Consider the following 17,061-nt stretch of genomic DNA (forward strand, 5'->3'; position numbering starts at 1 on the left):
TACAGTTATACATATACATGTATGTATTCTTTTTCAAGTTCTTTTCCCTGTAAGATTTAACCTTATAGGTTATTACAAAATATTGAGTATAGTTCCCTGTGCTACACAGTAGGTTCCTGTTGGTTATCTATTTTAAATATAGCAGTGTGCACATGTCAATCCCAGACTCCCTAACTATCCTTCCCCCCGATTCTTTCCCTCTGGTTGACCTAGAGATTTGTCATACTGAGTGAAGTAAGTCAGAGAAAGACAGATATCATATGATATCACTTATATGCAGAACCCAGAAAAAAATGATACAGGTGAACACAGTTCACCAGTGTTGAGTGCAGGGTGTTACCAGTCGAGGTGCCAAGTGGACAGACAGTGCGGGGGGCGGGCGGGGGACAGGATGCTCTGGGTACCGAGTCTGGAGATCGGGGCGATGCTGGCAGAGACGCAGTCAGCGCCGTGGGCGCAGATGTTTGCCTGGGATCCTGGTTTAGCGCGTGCCTCTGTAGTTTCCTCATCCTTAAAGTGGGTTTAATTTTTAGCTCTGAGCTGTGAAAGGGGAGTGTGGAGTAGATGGTTTTCAAAATGCCTTCTAGATTTAAAAAAATGGTTTTTAACAAACTAAAGTTTGCTAATTCTGAATGTGCTGGAAGACGGGACTCAAGCCCTGTCAGCTAAGTTAGAAGTCCTGTTCCCCGTTGATATTCATGTGACTGTTCTGCTGTTTGAACGACTCTGTTCTGAAGCTCAGTGCTGCAAGATTGGGTCTGTTACTCAGCGGTGGAGACAGCGTGACCCCTGCTGCGTGCCTTTGCTTTGCACCCTCCGTGTCCTTGAGTTGTGACACGTGATGGCCTTAAACGTTTCCCTCTAGTGCAGGGCCCTGCAAGCTGGGCTCCCTGGGTTGGTTTAAGCTTCCAACCCCCGGAACTGACTTTGCAAAATTCTGTGCTAATAGCATCTTATTTTCACCCTGCTCCACGCTTTCTCAGGAGGTGGGTTTATGAGAAAATAAATTTCCCTTTTGCTAGAAATAAGGTGACGCTGTAGAGTGTTTTCTTCATTTAGTTCCCACAAGTGGGCCCTAAAGCGCCCCCAGTTTGCAAGGAATTGTACCAGGTGGGCGCCGTGGAGGGTGTGAGGGGCCGTGGCCACAGTGCCGGCTCCGCAGGGGCCTTGGGGGGATGAGCTGCCGGACCCTCAGAGAGTCACGTACACAAGAAGGGAAACCTTCACCACCCAGCAGCAAACGCTTCCCAAGGAGAGGTTCCTGAGGCATTTCAACAGGTGAGAAGCAGCTAGATCTGGTTTAAAGGGAAGCACTTTTTCATGTGCAAATACTGATACATGCCGTCTTGTAAAAATCGCACCCATTGCTCTCCACTTCGTTACTTAATCCTTAAAATGGGCAGCAAAAGCCAGACGCGTAGCTGGGCCTCTTTGTCGCACAGTGAGACACTCTGTAGGGGCACAGGACCGGCCTGGGCTCTGGGGCGCTGAGCGGCTGGACCAGCGTCCAGCTGTGGAGCTTTCCTGTCGTGGGGCAGGGACGCAGGCCAGGGAGAGCCGTGGTGGACATGGCGCTGACGTGCGTGTCGGCGGTGGTCTGCCCTGTGCCCCCCGCCCCTGCCGGCAGCCTGCGGGGGAACAGATGGCAGTTCCAGGGAGCCAGGCGCCGCCCCTGTTTGGAAATGGGGCCCTTGTTTGCCATCAGGAACTTTGCAGAGAGAATGGAAGGCCAGCCTGACAGTGTCACTTCCCATCCTGAAGCATTTACGGCGTGTCCCCTGTAGGCTGAAATCTAACACAGGTGCCCAGATCCCTGCTATCTGGCTGTGAAGGGGGAAGCCGGGGCAGTGGGTACAGCAGCTCAGGAACGAGGGAGGGGGCTACTGCCATGATTGAAAGTAAGCTGGAGGCTTCCCTGGTGGTGCAGTGGTTGAGTCCACCTGCTGATGCAGGGGACACGGGTTCGTGCCCCGGTCCGGGAGGATCCCACATGCCGCGGAGCAGCTGGGCGCGTGAGCCATGGCCGCTGAGCCTGCGCGTCTGGAGCCTGTGCTCCGCAACGGGAGAGGCCACAACAGTGAGAGGCCCGCGTACCGCAAAAAAAAAAAAAAAAAAAAGTAAGCTGGAAGAGGGACTTTCCTGGCGGTCCAGTGGTTGAGACTTCACCTTCCAATGCCAGGGGAGCGGGTTCGATCCCAAGTCCGGGAGCTAAGATCCCACATGCGTCCTCGGCCAAAAAACCAAAACATAAAACAGAAGCAACATTGTAACAAATTCAATAAAGACTTTAAAAGTGGTCCACATCCAAAAAAAAAAAATCTTAAAAAAAAGAAAAAAAGCCGGAAGAGCCCTGAGCATCCTTACACTCCAGGGAGCAGCATCTGGGCAGGGGGTGCGGGGGACGGAGCCCCTCTGGGGACACAGGGAGGGTCTCCACAGTCAAGTGCAGAGGCCGGGGTGGGAGAAGGGCAGATAAAACCGAAGACCGGAGAAGTGAGCCCAGCTGAAGACAAAGTGTGAAGAATAAACAAGAAGCAGGTGCTCAGGGGCAGGGAGGAGGTGCTCTTCATGATACAAACAGAAGTGAAACCTGCATGAGGTTGGCTGTAATCTTGCACGTGAGGCCAGCTCTGAGGCAGACGGAGGGGCCCTGGACCCAGGGTCCAGGGCCGGAGCTGATGCTCGCTCTGCAGGGCGTCAAGCTTTCTTTCGGCTGCAGATGCGACTTTGGGTCGACTCCATTCTGGAAGGAAAAGGAGGGAAAGTTCCCTGTTAGACCCGGGCTCCTTTGTAGGCACCAGCCTCGCCATCAGAGGAAGCAGAGAAGTGTGTTCCCCATGCAGAAGCAGCTGTCCGAGAGGGACAGGGTGCTCGGCGGCGGCTGGTCTGCCGGGCAGAGGCCACCGCGCAGTCCAGGCGGGAGGGTGGGAGAGAGGCTCCCACAGAAGTGTGCGTATCCGGTCGCCAGACTGTGCCCCGAAGATGTGTAATTTTTAACAGTCCGTTCTTCCTCGGTAAAAAAAAAAGTCCTTGATTTGTAAGATATCAAACTTTTCTGAATGAAAGGAAAGTTCTGGAAAGGAGAGCTTGTCCCGAGGCCTGCTGACTGCTGGGTGGGGCAGGTCTGCCTCTCTCGTTCAGTGGGGTGTTTACTCAGCCCCCGCCCTGCATCCCTCTCGCCACCCCAGAACCACCCACTGTCTCTGGGTTGGATTCCGTCTGCAGTGTCTCCGTACCCCGTTTACTCCTCCTTGCCACGCCTCCTGCCTGGAGACCCCTGGGCCCGGACTCTCCCACCACCTCGGTGGCTGGTGTGACGCAGGGGCCTCGGCCTCAGAGCTGCAGCCGGTCCACACCCGCCGGGGCCTGAGTCCGCACCACGGGGAGTCTCTGGGCAGTGTTGCTGTTTCCTTGGCCACATGGACTCCACTTAGCTTTCAAACCCTGAATTTTCAAGCCAAATTGCAGGGGTTTCCATGGAGACGGGCGCAGTGAGAAGCCGTCTGCTCCCAGAAACCCAGGGTGCTGGGCATTGTGACCAGATGGTAGGAAATCCACCCAACAAAAATCTTGATTTGCAGATCTGTTGTTTATATGAATGTAGCCAGAAAAAGAGATTCTTTCCTAAACTGAAAGTAACGTTTGGGAAAAGAACGACGGCTCTTTGTTCTGTCTTGTGTGACTTGAGTGGATGCTGTGGTGTTTCGTGCGCGTCCTCTGGGTTCATTAGCGTCTTACTCGCTGTTTGTGTGTTTGTGTCCCTAGCGTGCTCTTCCATAAAGCATCTCTGACGCTCACCACACGTGTGAACTTCGAGATGTTTTCGCGTTGGGTAAAGGCAGAGAAACTCTTTCTGCCCAATAAGGAAGATTCTCTAACCCGCCAGGAAAAGTCCACTTCTCCCTCTGGGGATGGGGTGACTCAGGCAGCGTTGGTTTTATCCTTGATGAGATAGGATGGGGCTGGTGGGGCCTCGTGAACGCAGCTTTAAGGAGGAACCAGGCCCAGTCCTGTGACCTCCCGTTTCCTGTCCTTCCCCGTCTCCAGAGCCTGTCCCTGGCGCCCGCCAACCTCTCTGCTCCAACACGTGACTCTAGACCACCCTGGACGCTGGGCCTCATCCTCCCTGGCTCCCACCCCGCCCTCCCTCTGCTTGGACAGGCTGGGCCTGTCGGGTCCCAGCTGCCGGGTGGTGGACAGCCTCAGTCCAGTGTGTCGGGTTGGCAGGAGGCTCCTGGTGACCCAGGAGTCCGAGTGCGGCTGCCCTGGGGCTGCCCAAGCCCTTCTTGTTTTCACACCGAGGACCATCCGCCCACCTCCAGGGCGTCCCTGTGCGTTCAGAAGGTGCACAGAGGAATCTGCCCTTTCCTTCCTTCCTTCCTTTTCTTTCTTGTTCTGCCGTCTCTGTCTGAACCTTGCACTTTACCTACTCTCTGATAAAGAATAAAGAGGCTTTACAGGTACCTATTCATTTATGATCGTCTTGGTTACAGACACAGAAGGCAGAGTTCTAAATCAGCTCCAAAGCTCTGCACTGTCCCCCCTGGGATGGCTGCTCACACAGGGCTTCCAGATGATTCCACCGGTCAGGCAAGAGTTACACTGAGGTGCGTAGAAAGTCACCATCCTCACCATCCACCCACTTCGCTCCCGAAACCCTCCAGTAGCTTCAGAACTCTTTGTGTGCTAACCGTTTGCTTAATGTGTTCCCAGACTTAGATCATTTGGCTAAGCGATCAGCCCAAGTCAGCGGTGGGTGCTGTTCTCGCGGGCGCTGGGAGCCTGTGCACCCACCCAGCTCGTTGCAGGCCTCCTCTCCATCCTTTTAGAAAAGCGTTTAGAGAAGGCTCACTGGGGCGCTCAGGTTGGCGTTGGGAAGAGCGCGGTTGTTGAAACTTTGGTTGCGATTAAAGGTCATTTCTAGAGACCAGGGATCTTTTACTAATAGTGATTACATCAACGGTGCTTTAAAAATACAAATTGTGATACATCCGATGGACTAATTCACCAGCGTCTTTCAAAAATGTCAAGGTCGTGAGAGAGAGATGGCCTGAGGCACTGACCTAGCAGACTGGAGGAGACTTATGGAGGTGTGACAGCTTCATGCGTCGTGGGACCCGCCTTCGCGTCCCTGGGAAGCTGGCCTCCGCGGGGAAGCCAGTGAGGTCTGAGTAGAGCCCGCGCTGGCTGGAGTTGCTGCAGCAATGGGAATTCCTGCTTTGGACGATGCTTCTGTGGTTCTACAAGGTTAACATCCAAGACCTGGTGCAGGGAACTCTGTGCTGTTGCAGCTTTTCTGTAAAGTCTAAAATTACGTCAAAATGAAAGGTCGGAAAGGGAAAAGCATCTACTTACTTGAAAACGTTCACTTTTAGAAAAATCTGGATGAACGAGACTCCCTTCTTGTGTCTCCTTCCTCAAGCCCCGGCGTGAACACACCTGAAATTTGTGCTCTTTTTGTTGTCTTGTTTTGCAGACAGAGTTTACATGGGGCCGGGGCAGCTGTATCAAGATTTACAAAACTTGCTGCATGACTTAAATGTCATCGGTCAAATCACTCAACTGGTTGGAAACCTCAAAGGAAACTATCAGGTGACGGTCGAAGCCACTTGGCTTCAAATTCTCTTTTAATTTCTAAGTCATTGTTAGCACGTGACCCCACCCTCCCGGTTCTGTCAAAAGCAAGAACTGATGTTACTTTAAGAATCCATCTGATTGTGTATTTTCTCCTATTTCGGAGAAGGTGAAGCGCTTTTGGTGTAACTTTTGTTCATCTGGAGGCTGACTTGCGCGTCAGTTCTCTTAGGAATGTCCCAGCACCACGTGACCCGCCTCCCAAAGGTGCTTTCTTCCTGATCCGATGAGTGTTACTGGTCTCCCTGGGTTTTTCATGTCTCAGCATCCCTTTTTTTCTCTCCCTCGGGATGGTCCCGTCTTATTAACACCTTTACGTGTGCTTGTGTGTCTCCTTCCTAGAATTTGAACCAGTCGGTAGCCCACGACTGGACCTCGGGGTTACAGAGGCTTATTCTGAAGAAGGAAGAGGAGATCAGAGCGGCCGACTGCTGTCGGATCCAGTTACAGCTCCCGGGGAAACAGGACAAGTCAGTAAACGTCGGAAGGGAGCCTCCGGGCCAGCAGCGAGAACGGGGCCCTTTGTCATGACGTGCATGTCTTCGCGGTTTGGAGATTGTATCGGAGGGGCAGGCCCCGTGATTGGGTTTCACAGGACGGAGCCCACTGCGTGGAGTGCAGTGTCTTTTCTTCTCCCCGGCAGGTGCGGCCGGCCGACTTTCTTCACTGCCGTGTTCAATACCTTCACCGCCGCCATCAAGGAGTCCTGGATCAACAACCTGCAGATGGCCAAGCTCGCCCTCGGTAAGAGCCGGTTGATCTCAGCTAAATGAGGCATGTTCGACCCAGGCACAATGCCCGTTCCTCCTCTGTGATGAAATGCACGCCCGAGAGGACGAGGCCACGGCTGAGAAGTAAACTTTACAACAGGTTCATCCATTCACCTGAAAGAATGTTTCCACGCGGGAAAAAGCAACCCTAGTGCAGCGCTTTTTAAGACGTTTGTGTTATAAGTTAAGGGTTGTAGGGGGAAAAACCCTCACGTTTATTATAACAAAACATTAATATGAGTTGAGGTGGTTCAACACAAGTGAAAGTCCTCTGAGTCTGTGGCCTGTGAGGCAGGACCCAGTCCCGGGTCTGGCCCACAGGATGAGAAGGTGATGGCTCGTCTCAGCCTGTTTCCTCACCCCTCACCTGTGAAATAAAACACAGGAGTGGACCGAATTGTCCCTGAAGACCCTCTAAGCACGAAAAATAAGTCCTGTGGTTCTATCAGAGATGGGAGTGACTCTGGTTATTTTCTTGTCCCTACGTCCCTTTAGCCTTGCCTTCTTTTGATCTGTGTAGCAAACATTTAGATAGATGGGTGGGTGGGATAAGATACCTGGATGTTATTTACACACACACAGGTCTGTTACTCAGGACACGGGGATGTCCTGCGTCCATGTGTGTGTAAAACTCTCATTCAGGTGCAAAACAATCCGAAATGTTAACCGAAAATAAAATACGGAAGAGAAATAGGCCTTGTGATCCGAGGCTGGTGGCAGGAAGGCCATCCGGGATGTGATCCTCGGAACAGGGCTCCCTCCCTCCCCGAATGACTCAGTGGTTTATCAGGCCAGCTTCGGGGTGACCCCGTGAACAAGGACACGGATAGGCTCTGAGGATAAGCTCCCGTTTATCTTCAGATGCGTCACGTTTTCAAAGCTGAGATGGATGACTTGCTTTGTAGTAAAACATTTCTTGATTTCGTCGTACTTTCTTGTCCCATGGTTTTGTGCCATGTTAGAAAACTTCTCACTCTGTCCGTGGTGTTTGAATCTAAACATCTCAGCTAGTTTGAAAAAGGGACAGAGGAAAACAGACCAGACCCAGGTGGTTTGCGCTTTGATGGTTTGCAGTGCCCCCGCCCCCAGCCGATGGCTGGTCCACAAGGTGGGAACGGGGCGGTGGGCGTCCGTTAGACTCAGGGCAGAGCGCTTACCTCATAAAGCCGCAAGTCTGCAGCCTCCCCCGTGAGAAGAGGCTGTGCTGTTTTCCAGAAGGAAAACCCTCAGTTCTCCAGTCTTACCCAAAGTAGGGGCCAGACTCTCCCCCAGCCCCCGGGGCTGTGCTCGTTGCCCACCTCTGTTCCCTTCCCCCGGTGCGGGCACAGAGGAAGAGAACCACCTGGGCTGGTTCTACGTGGAGGACGACGGGAATCAGATCAAGAAGGAGAGGCACCCCCTCCTCGTGGGACACATGCCCGTGACGGTGGCCAAGCAGCAGGAGTTCAAGGTGACGGGCGGCGGGCAGTTACCAGGAAGGGGCGCCGGGGCAGCCTTGGGCGTGGCCCCTCCGGGGCCCGTTTGTGTAGAAGTCATTTAGGAGGGTGGTGGTCTGAAGCCAGAGGCTGCTTATGCGGAGCCGGTGCTGGGCCTTCCTCCGAGGCCCCGCGCTCAGGCCCCGCGGCTCAGGTCCGGCAGCTCCGTGCCCGTCGCTGGGCGGCCCGGCTTCCACGTGGTCATAATTGGAGACCTTCCGGTGGCCCGAGGCATGGTGCCGCTCTTGGCTGAAGCAGACCCCGTCTGCGGGTGGCGTTTTGTCGGTGTCGCTGTGCAGTGGACCCAAGCACTGCGGCCGGTGTCCACACAGACTGCAGAGACGCGTGGGTGTGTCTTTCTCGAAGAAACGCATTTAACGCATTTTCCTTTCTCACTTTGGTCTCTGGCCGACACTCAGTCCTGGAACCCGGGCTTCCCTGGAGCTCCCTCAGCTGATGGGGACCATTCCCGCTGGCAGAACCTGCTCCCCAGGAGAGGCGAGGGCCCTGTCGGTGTGGCCTCAACCCAGAGCTGCAGCTGCCCGGGGCACACTTAGGTGTTGCTTCTAAAAAGCAAATTTCTGAGACTCATACATCGATCTTTCCCTCTCTTAGCCTTTGGAGTTGCCGTGGTTTATGTCAGAACGCTGTCATCCCTGTGAGACGTGCCCTCTGGCCTCCTCTGAGTCCCATTTGAAATTCGGGCCTTTGATTTTTTTCTCCCCTTTAGATCGAATGTGCCGTTTATAATCCTGAGCCTTACCTAAATAATGAGAATCAGCCAGACTCGTTTTCCACGGCTCATGGTTTCCTGTGGGTAAGATGCTTTTGTTTGTTTTTTGTTTGTTTGTTTTTGCGGTAGGCGGGCCTCTCACTGCTGTGGCCTCTCCCGTTGCGGAGCACAGGCTCTGGAGGCGCAGGCTCAGCGGCCATGGCTCACAGGCCCAGCCGCTCCGCGGCATGTGGGATCTTCCCAGACCGGGGCACGAACCCATGTCCCCTGCATCGGCAGGCGGACTCCCAACCACTGCGCCACCAGGGAAGCCCCTTTTTGTTTGTTTTTAATGCAAGTTCACGAAGAATCCATGTCCACAGCTAATGAGATGAGAAATGGCAGATTTGAGTGGTCCGATAGCTCGTTGTGGCTGGTGTGTCCCAAATTGTGTCTATAAACATGGGGGACACAAACAGGAAAGGGGGCTGATCACTTTTGGAAAAGGTGTCGAGTTCTAAGGCATTAAAACATTTCTCTCTTTTCTTTTTCCTGTAAAACTTAACCAGATTAAATTCAATCCAAAGTCCATTAACTACTAGAAGCATTGGAATATTTTTTCAGTTTGGGCGGTTAAATGGCATGGAGTTTTTTCTCTTCCAAGACAATGCTGGCTGTTCACGCTGGGAACTTAGCAGTTAAAATTAGTTTCTTCCAAATGAAGCGCTGCCTTTGAACGGTCCTGCGTTTGCAGTAGACGTTGCTGGCTCGTGCAAACCAGAGGAATTGCTCTGTGGTGCGTTTTCAGGTCTCCTGGTGCCCCCCTTGTGGGGAGCCGCCAGACCTCCTCCACGATGGGCCCTCTGTCCTTTTGCAGCCCCACCTGGCTCTCTCCCGGGTGTCCTGACCCCGCGTAACTCCCCACACACCCCGCCCCGTCTCACAGCCAGAGCGCTGGCCTGCTTGGAGTCCCTGGTTGAGTTTTGGAAAGAAAACAGCCTGATGAGCTGATAGCTCTCTGCACTCAGCCCAGAACGAAGGGATGGGCTGAATTCCCTCAGGGCTTTTGAATTTTAGAGGAGGTTTTTTCCATTTCAGGACCGAACCTGGTCAGACCCCCGCTTCCTGTAGGCCCGAGCGGGCCTGGCAGTTCGACATTGTCCCGGGAAAGGCAGGAAGCTTATTGATCAGAAGGGGAAAATCCGTTAGAATAAGGAGAGGGTCACGACATCCTCAATGTTGATGGAAAAGAAGAGGCATTTGTGAAGAACGCACACTGCCCGGAACCAGGCGAGCGTTCTCGTGTAGAGCCAGGCGTGCTCTTCCCTGGTAACAGGATCCGGCTCCTTCCCACTGAAAAGACGATCAAATTTAGGTTTAAGTTGGGAAACAAACCTTGCCGAGTGTTCCTAAGTGATCCAGCAAACAGGGGGCTCATAAATATCATGGCAGCAGTAGTACAAGTTCTAGAAAAACAGCAACACTCCCTGATGTGTTAAATGCCGGGGACCCCCTTTGAGATCCAGTCTCACCCCTTTTTGTCTCTTTTTAAGCCCTTGTTTCTTCAGGCAAGGCCTCTTGTAAAATTGACACCAGCCTGCTTTTTCAGACTTTGAACTGTGCACGGATAGGCCTTTACCATCCTGTGGTGCTAGGTGTGTGGTTTTTAAAGGATATAAATGTGACTTTTATAAAAACAAAGCTGTGTTCTTGTTATTAAAATTAAAAGAAAAAGATGACCTAATTAAACATGTTGCAGAGGGAGCGGGGCTCTGTGAGCAGACTGTTTAAAGGTTATTTGGTCCTCATCGGCCAGCTGGTTCCCACGTGGGAGCCGGATCTTGCCGTGGCTGTGGGGTGTCAGCCGTGCACGTGCTGTGGAGCCCCTTGCAGCCCACTTCTTCCCTCCCGAACCCCCCAGATCGGAAGCTGCACCAGTCAGATGGGTCAGATAGCCATCGTCTCCTTTCAAAACTCCAGCCCCAAGGTCATCGAGTGCTTCAACGTGGAGTCCCGCGTCCTGTGCATGGTGTATGTGCCCGCAGAGGACAGGCCCCGGGAGCCCGAGAGCACGGGGGGCCGAGTGCTGGGCATCCCCACCGTCTGCCTGGGGACGGAGGAGGGGAGGTGAGCGTCGCACACGGGCCCCTCGGCTTTGCCAGCCGCGAGGCGGCGGAGTCCGCCAGCCCCTCCCTGACCCCCCTCTGTTGGGACGCGGGTGGAGACTGTTGGGTCCAGGACTTTGAAGGAGCCAGTGACTGAGGAAGTCACCCTAGGAAACCCAGGGGGGCAGCAGCTCCTTGCGGGGAAAGTTCTAGTTCTTCCTGCCCTTTGCCGTGGACACGCTTCATCCTTGTTCGTGCTTTAAAGTGCACGTCACGCTTACACTTTGCAATGAGACAGAGCCTTGTTCTGTGTTATTCTCACACGGAACATGGTCAGAGTATAAAGGAGAGTTACGATGATTTTCCTGATGTGAAGTTCCTAGATCTACAGGAAGAACTAAGGTGTTTGTTTGTTTGTTTAATAACGGAGAACTTCTCTTTTAAAAGAAAAAAGAGGGAGATCAAAGTGGTAGCCGTCTTTACAACACGGCCAAGTGGGATGTTTCTGGAAGGAGTGGCAGGATGCGGGGGAAGGACAGGAAGGTCGAACGTGGTTCTGCTCGGCGGGCTTGCACTTCCTGTGAGCAAACGTACCCATGAGCTGCCATTTCTCTTTTCCAGCATTTCCATTTATAAAAGCAGCCAAGGCTCCAAGAAGGTGCGGCTCCAGCACTTCTTTACTCCCGAGAAATCCACGGTCATGAGCTTGGCCTGCACGCCCCAGAGCCTGTACGCCGGCCTGGTCAACGGGGCTGTGGCCATCTACGCCAGGGCGGACGGTGAGCGGGACACAGGCGCGTCTGCAGGGCGGCAGGGGCCACGGCCGCGCCTGGGGTGGGCCGAGGGAGTGTCACTCTGCACCGGGCCTCGCAGAACGCGAGGCTCATCGGCTTTTATCACCCCTCGTCCCGAGGCACCTGTGACTCGCTCGGTCCTTAAAGGAGTGTGTGAGACAGACAGCCACCCGCCATCGTTGCAAAGTCAGTCCTCCTGCTGGCTTCTCCGTGTTCCTCAAAGGGATGCGTTCAGTGCAGGCCTTTATCCTGCCCTTGCTCAGGGCCCTCGGGGCTTCTCTTTGGGGTGGAGTGAGGTGCATGCCCCTTCGGTGTGGTGTGGCTGTCACCAGGCTGGGGGCCCGGAGACCCTGGGCTGATCCCCTGTGGCCACAGACTCGAGCAGTCCTACTTCTCACACCCTGAGGGGTTGGACCATAAACAGACCATAAAACTAGGGCTTAGGCCAGCTTGCGGGGGAGACTGGGGGGCTCAGGAGCCCTGGGAGGAGCGCCTGCAGGCATTGGGGTCCAGGCTCTTTGGAGGACGGCAGTCAGGCGAGCCCTGGAGGAGGAGCGTCCATCTCAGGAGTCCTGAGGCTAGAGCCACTGCAGGTCCCTGGGACGCGAGGGGCTGGAAGGGCAGGAGCCGTTCCTTCTGAAGGCGGATTCCGGGGGTGGGGGTGGGTGTCAGGATCAGGGGCACCTCGGGGGGCATGATTGCTCTGCCGAGGACGCGTTGTTTCTCTCCTGCTGGATGGGATTTGTGTTTAAATACACGTTTATTTAGAACCATGTGAGTGGTTATCGTGGGATTCTCTGTTTCTCTTCTCTGCGACCTTTATCTGGCTTTGGCAGCACGGCTTTGCTCATTCAAGTTGTTTTTTCCACTGATCCGGTAGAGATTAAATTTCATGGGAATTATTAACAAGTTGAAATTTTGAAATTCCTATAATATGTCTGGTCTAGCAGGCCTCCCAACTTGATTTGGAGTGTCTGTGTCCATTTCTTCCAGTGTTATGAGTGTATTTAGGCTTCATTTTGAGTTATTTAATTGGAGAGGGGGTATTTGAACCTTTTTTCCCAGCTTTATTGAGCTGTAACTGACATATAACATCGTGTAGATTTGAGGTGTACAGTGTCTTGATTAGATGCATGTCGCAAAATGATCACCACCGTCTGCCAGCTCGCACCTCCATCCCGTCACATACGTACCGTTGCTTTTTTGTGGTGAGAACATTTAAGATCTAGTCTCTTAACAACTCTTAAGTGTGCCATACAGTGTTGTTAACTGTAATCGTAATGCTGTGCGCTAGATCCTCAGAGCTTATTCATCTTATGCCTGAAGTTTGAACCCTTTGCCAACATCTCCCATTTTCCCACCCACAGCCCCTGTCAACCACCCTTCTACTCTCTGTTTCTATGAGTTTGGCTTTCTTAGATCCCACATAAAAGTGAGATCATATGGTATTTGTCTTTCTCTGTCTGACTCATTTCAGTTGGCATAATGCCCTCAAGTTCCATCGTGTTGTCACGAATGGCAAGATTTCATTCTTTTTTATGGCTGAGTAATATTCCATCGTATGTAGGTACCACATCTTCTTTATCCGTTCATCTGTTAATAGACACTTAGGTTGCTTCCAGGTCTTGGCTGCTGTAAATAGTACTGCATTGAACATTGGGGTGCAAGTGTCATTTCAAATTAGTGTTTTCGTTTTGTTCGGTTATATACCAAGGACTAGAATTGCTGGATCGTACGGCAGTTCTATTTTTAGTTTTTTGAGGAACCTCTATACTGTTTTCCACAGTGGCTGCACCAATTTATTACATTCCCACCGAGAGTGCACAAGGGTTGTCACTTCTTCACATCCTCACCAATACTTGTATTTTCTTGTATTTTTGATGATGGCTGTTCTGATAGGTGCGAGGTGACATCTCATTGTGGTTTTGATTTGCATTTCCCTGATGATGAGTGATGTTGAGCACCTTTTCATGTACCTGTTGCCCATCTGTATTTCTTCTTTGGAGAAATGTCTGTTTGAGAAACTGAATTTGAATGAAATTGAAAGAAATATCTTCTTTTAAGATGGATCCTGGAATTCCGAACCTCAAACAGTGATAAAATTAGGCGTCCTCCCAGTTCGAAGTCTGCTAATGATGGAAGACACACTGTGGGCGGCGTCTGGAGGTCAAGTGTCTGTAATCAGCGTGGAGACTCACGCCGTGGAGGTAAGTCATTTTAAGTGGCTACACAGTGCGGGAAGACGCACTTCAGAACCAGTGCGACTAACTTCCCAGGCTGATGTCGAGGATCGCCCCTCGCGGGTAGAAAGGTCAGGCAGTGTCCTGCCTGCGGCTCTGTGCGGAAAGAAAATCCCTCCTAGTGTGGCTTAGAAGGAAGGATTAACTCGAAAGTCCCACAGCCCTTGTCTAGCGACATCCAGGGACTGATTGTTATTTACCTTTAACACAGACGTTACTTTAAAAGGTGTATTCGGTATGAACATACTAGTAAGTGTTCAAGGACATGTGGAAAATTAGTGTTTGATTGAAGAGGCGTTTCAAGTCAGTGTGATAAATGGATTATTCAGTAGAGATCATAGTCATTGGGAGAAACCAGACTGCGTCTCAGGCCCCAGCTGTTCACCATTGGCGGCATTCTGGAGCGAGGGATGTTAGAATTACAAACAAAGCCACAGACTGACAAGGTACAAACAGTAGGATGGTTCCGTGACTTTGCAGTGGGGGGATCTTTCCAGATACGTCGTATACCTAGAAGTTGCCACGGTAAAGAATATGATAAATTTGGTGAAGTTTGAGAACCTTTTTTTTTTTTTAACATCTACTGTGTGTTGTTTGTATCAAAACTCTCGTAAATGAAAACTGATAAAATATTTGCTGCACCTGCCACCAAGTGTTAGTGTTCTTATAGAAAGAGGATTCTTGCTAAGTTAAAGAGAAGAAACCAAGCTAATAGAAAACGTTCAAAGGACATGAACAGGCAGCTCACAGAAGAAGAAATACAAGTAGGCGACGTACTCACAATACACACACACAGATAGTGTACTCACACGTGGGCGTACGTAAACATGTAGCCATACACGTGTATTGTGTGTGTACATATATACACATGGAGAAGATGAATTTCACTTCTCATTGGACCTCTTGAATGTTTTAGCCATGTTACTAAAACATGCGATACACATGTAATGTGTTTAGCCATATTACTCCTTTTATTGTTAAAGATGAGACAGACCTACTTATTTCCTACCTGTTCATCACCGTCTGTCTCTTCGCTCCACTCTGCCCTAAGGAAACTCCTATAACACGGGTGCTTTTGCAGCCAGTGAACTACCTCACAAGTGAAAATCTCGCAACCCTCACAAGGAAGGTAGTGGGAAGGGAAGTGTGTTCAGGTGAGGGTTGCAGGGGGTGGGCCCATCTCTCTGTGGATCCGGGGCCTCTTCAGATGCTGCCCCGAATCCCTGTGGGCGGCTTGGGGAACAGGTCCACGCCCAGGAGCCGAGGTGCTGTGGCCAGGAGCTCGGTCCCGCATGGACTCTAGGCTGGCACTCTTGCTGTCAGACTGCAAACCGTTCTTCCACCTGTGTTGTTTCCGACGTGAGCTCCCCAGGGGCCCGCAGGACGGAGCCTCCTCAAGTGACGGGGTCAGCCGGTCAGCCGGCCAGCCATAGAGGAGATGGGGCTGATGTCCAGAATAGGAGGCAGGAGACAAACCTGTGAAATTGCTTTTGCTCGTTTTTTTGTTTTTTTTTTTCCCCCACCGCACCGCGTGGCTTCTGGGATCTTAGTTCCCTGACCAGGGATTGAACCCAGGGCCTTGGCAGTGAGAGCGCAGTCCTAACCACTGGACCGCCAGGGAAGTCTCTGCCCAGTATTTTTATGGTAACTTCTTGTTTCTACTTCTCTCCACCTGCTCCTTTTTACTTCACGTGCCTCAGAGTAATAAGAAACCCTCAGTGGGGTGTGGAGAGGTCATTAACCACGGCCCCTGTGCAGGGCACTTTATAGACGCTGTAACCACTGCTGGGCTGTATTCCACTGCCTTGTACACCAGCAGTGTCGCACCTTATCGGTGACGTAGTGAGGGTCAGATTCCAGATCCTAACTCAACCCTGCACTGCACGGTGGTCGCAGGTGAGCCGCTCACCTGGGCCTCAGGCTCTGATCCACAAGCTGGCGATCAACCAACTTCCTCATCAAAATGAGAGGTAATATTGCCAGCAAAGAGCACCCCAGTAGTGGTTGCCATTTATTACTAGAATAAATTATTATTAGAGTAAATATACAAGAGCCAGAAATAGCATTCTGTTAGCTGTATTTCAGTTTCTTTTCACAGAGAAGGAATAATAACGTAACAATCTTTCTTTAGAACATCTCTCCAAAACCAATACGTTAATTTTGCCATAAATTCGTACCAAAAGCCGGAATGATGGTTTCTATAGCTGCCGCCAAGGCGATTCCAGACTAACATAACGTTATGACCTTATTGTCATTAAAGGGTTATTTCCACATGCTCCAAAGGATGTATATGCTGTAAATCTTGAAGGCTCAGAAGTAACATATTTGGATTTAAATAAGAGCCTCCTTTCTGTGCATTTTTAGTACCAAAAGGAGGAAATGTGTTTATAGAGAGAGAAGCAAATCTACTCTGTTATTAACAAACGTAATTTATCCAGTAGTTCCGCCGGGCAGGGAAACCACAGTTGGGGCGCCAGTGCAGCTCTGCAGGCTTGAAACCGCAATGCGTCTGCAGCCTCTTTGGTTGGGGTGAGGGCAGCTGCTACAGGGAAACTCCCTGAATGTGCCTGTCTGTAGGGCCAGCGACATGGGGCCACGAGGCTTCACTCGCTCTGCGGTGGGCTGAGCAGGGTGTGAGTTCTGATGTCCAGGGGCATGAACGTTCTCGCGGTGGCCTCTGCACGGCAGTGGTTGGCACAGTTGCAGCGGGGACAGCGGGGCTGCAGTGCCAGCTCGGCGTTCTGATGGGGCAGCGCCGAGCACCTCACCCAGAGGTGCCGAGCCAGGCGGGCTGTGCGTGCCCAGCGCGGCCGCAATAAAACTCCCCGCCTTCCCGCCAGGTCAGGGGAAGCAGACGGGGAAGCATAAGCGTTAAATGCACGTAATGAAGCTGCAGTCATTGCATCTGGATCTGGGGTGGGGGGGCGCCTTCTTTCTTCCTTCCCAGCTACGTAGGGCCTCCTTCACGGGGTTTACTTCATGCCCTTTAAGAAAACGTTGAGCTTTAGGAACATGGACGCAGCTCTGAAAGCAACCTGACGTTGAAGAGCGGGCGGTTTGTTGAGGATACGGCGGGTGCTGACCTCACAGCTTTGTTTCTCGGAGCCCCGATTTCACAGGTAGTTTCGGTTTAATTACTGGAGCTGTTTAAAGTAAGACCTGTCCTTCCTTACTCTCGATTTTCTGCAATGTGCAGTGTTCCTGACTCAGGACAGACAGACAGAAGGACAGGAGAAGAAGAAAAAGCTTTCCTTCCAACCCTACCCCCAACGTTGAAGACAAAAATAGAATGAAAGAATGAAATGGATACGATACTAAAGGTGACCTAGTA

At 51.8% G+C, this 17,061-nt stretch overlaps 1 protein-coding gene across 7 annotated transcripts in view; it reads left to right on the plus strand.

Moving 5' to 3' along the window:
- ARHGEF10 (Rho guanine nucleotide exchange factor 10) overlaps positions 1–17,061 on the plus strand; it is an 88,805-nt gene that overhangs the window by 56,799 nt on the left and 14,945 nt on the right. For all 7 annotated transcript variants that reach the window (XM_067721588.1, XM_067721590.1, XM_067721595.1 and 4 more), the window contains 8 exons: positions 5,477–5,592; positions 5,977–6,104; positions 6,278–6,378; positions 7,733–7,854; positions 8,610–8,696; positions 10,513–10,718; positions 11,318–11,475; positions 13,555–13,697. In XM_067721588.1, the coding sequence (XP_067577689.1) occupies positions 5,477–5,592; positions 5,977–6,104; positions 6,278–6,378; positions 7,733–7,854; positions 8,610–8,696; positions 10,513–10,718; positions 11,318–11,475; positions 13,555–13,697 (1,061 nt within the window). The remainder of the gene's footprint in view (positions 1–5,476; positions 5,593–5,976; positions 6,105–6,277; positions 6,379–7,732; positions 7,855–8,609; positions 8,697–10,512; positions 10,719–11,317; positions 11,476–13,554; positions 13,698–17,061) is intronic.

The sequence above is a fragment of the Pseudorca crassidens genome, chromosome 21 (assembly GCF_039906515.1).
Source record: "Pseudorca crassidens isolate mPseCra1 chromosome 21, mPseCra1.hap1, whole genome shotgun sequence".
Classification (NCBI taxonomy): domain Eukaryota; kingdom Metazoa; phylum Chordata; class Mammalia; order Artiodactyla; family Delphinidae; genus Pseudorca; species Pseudorca crassidens.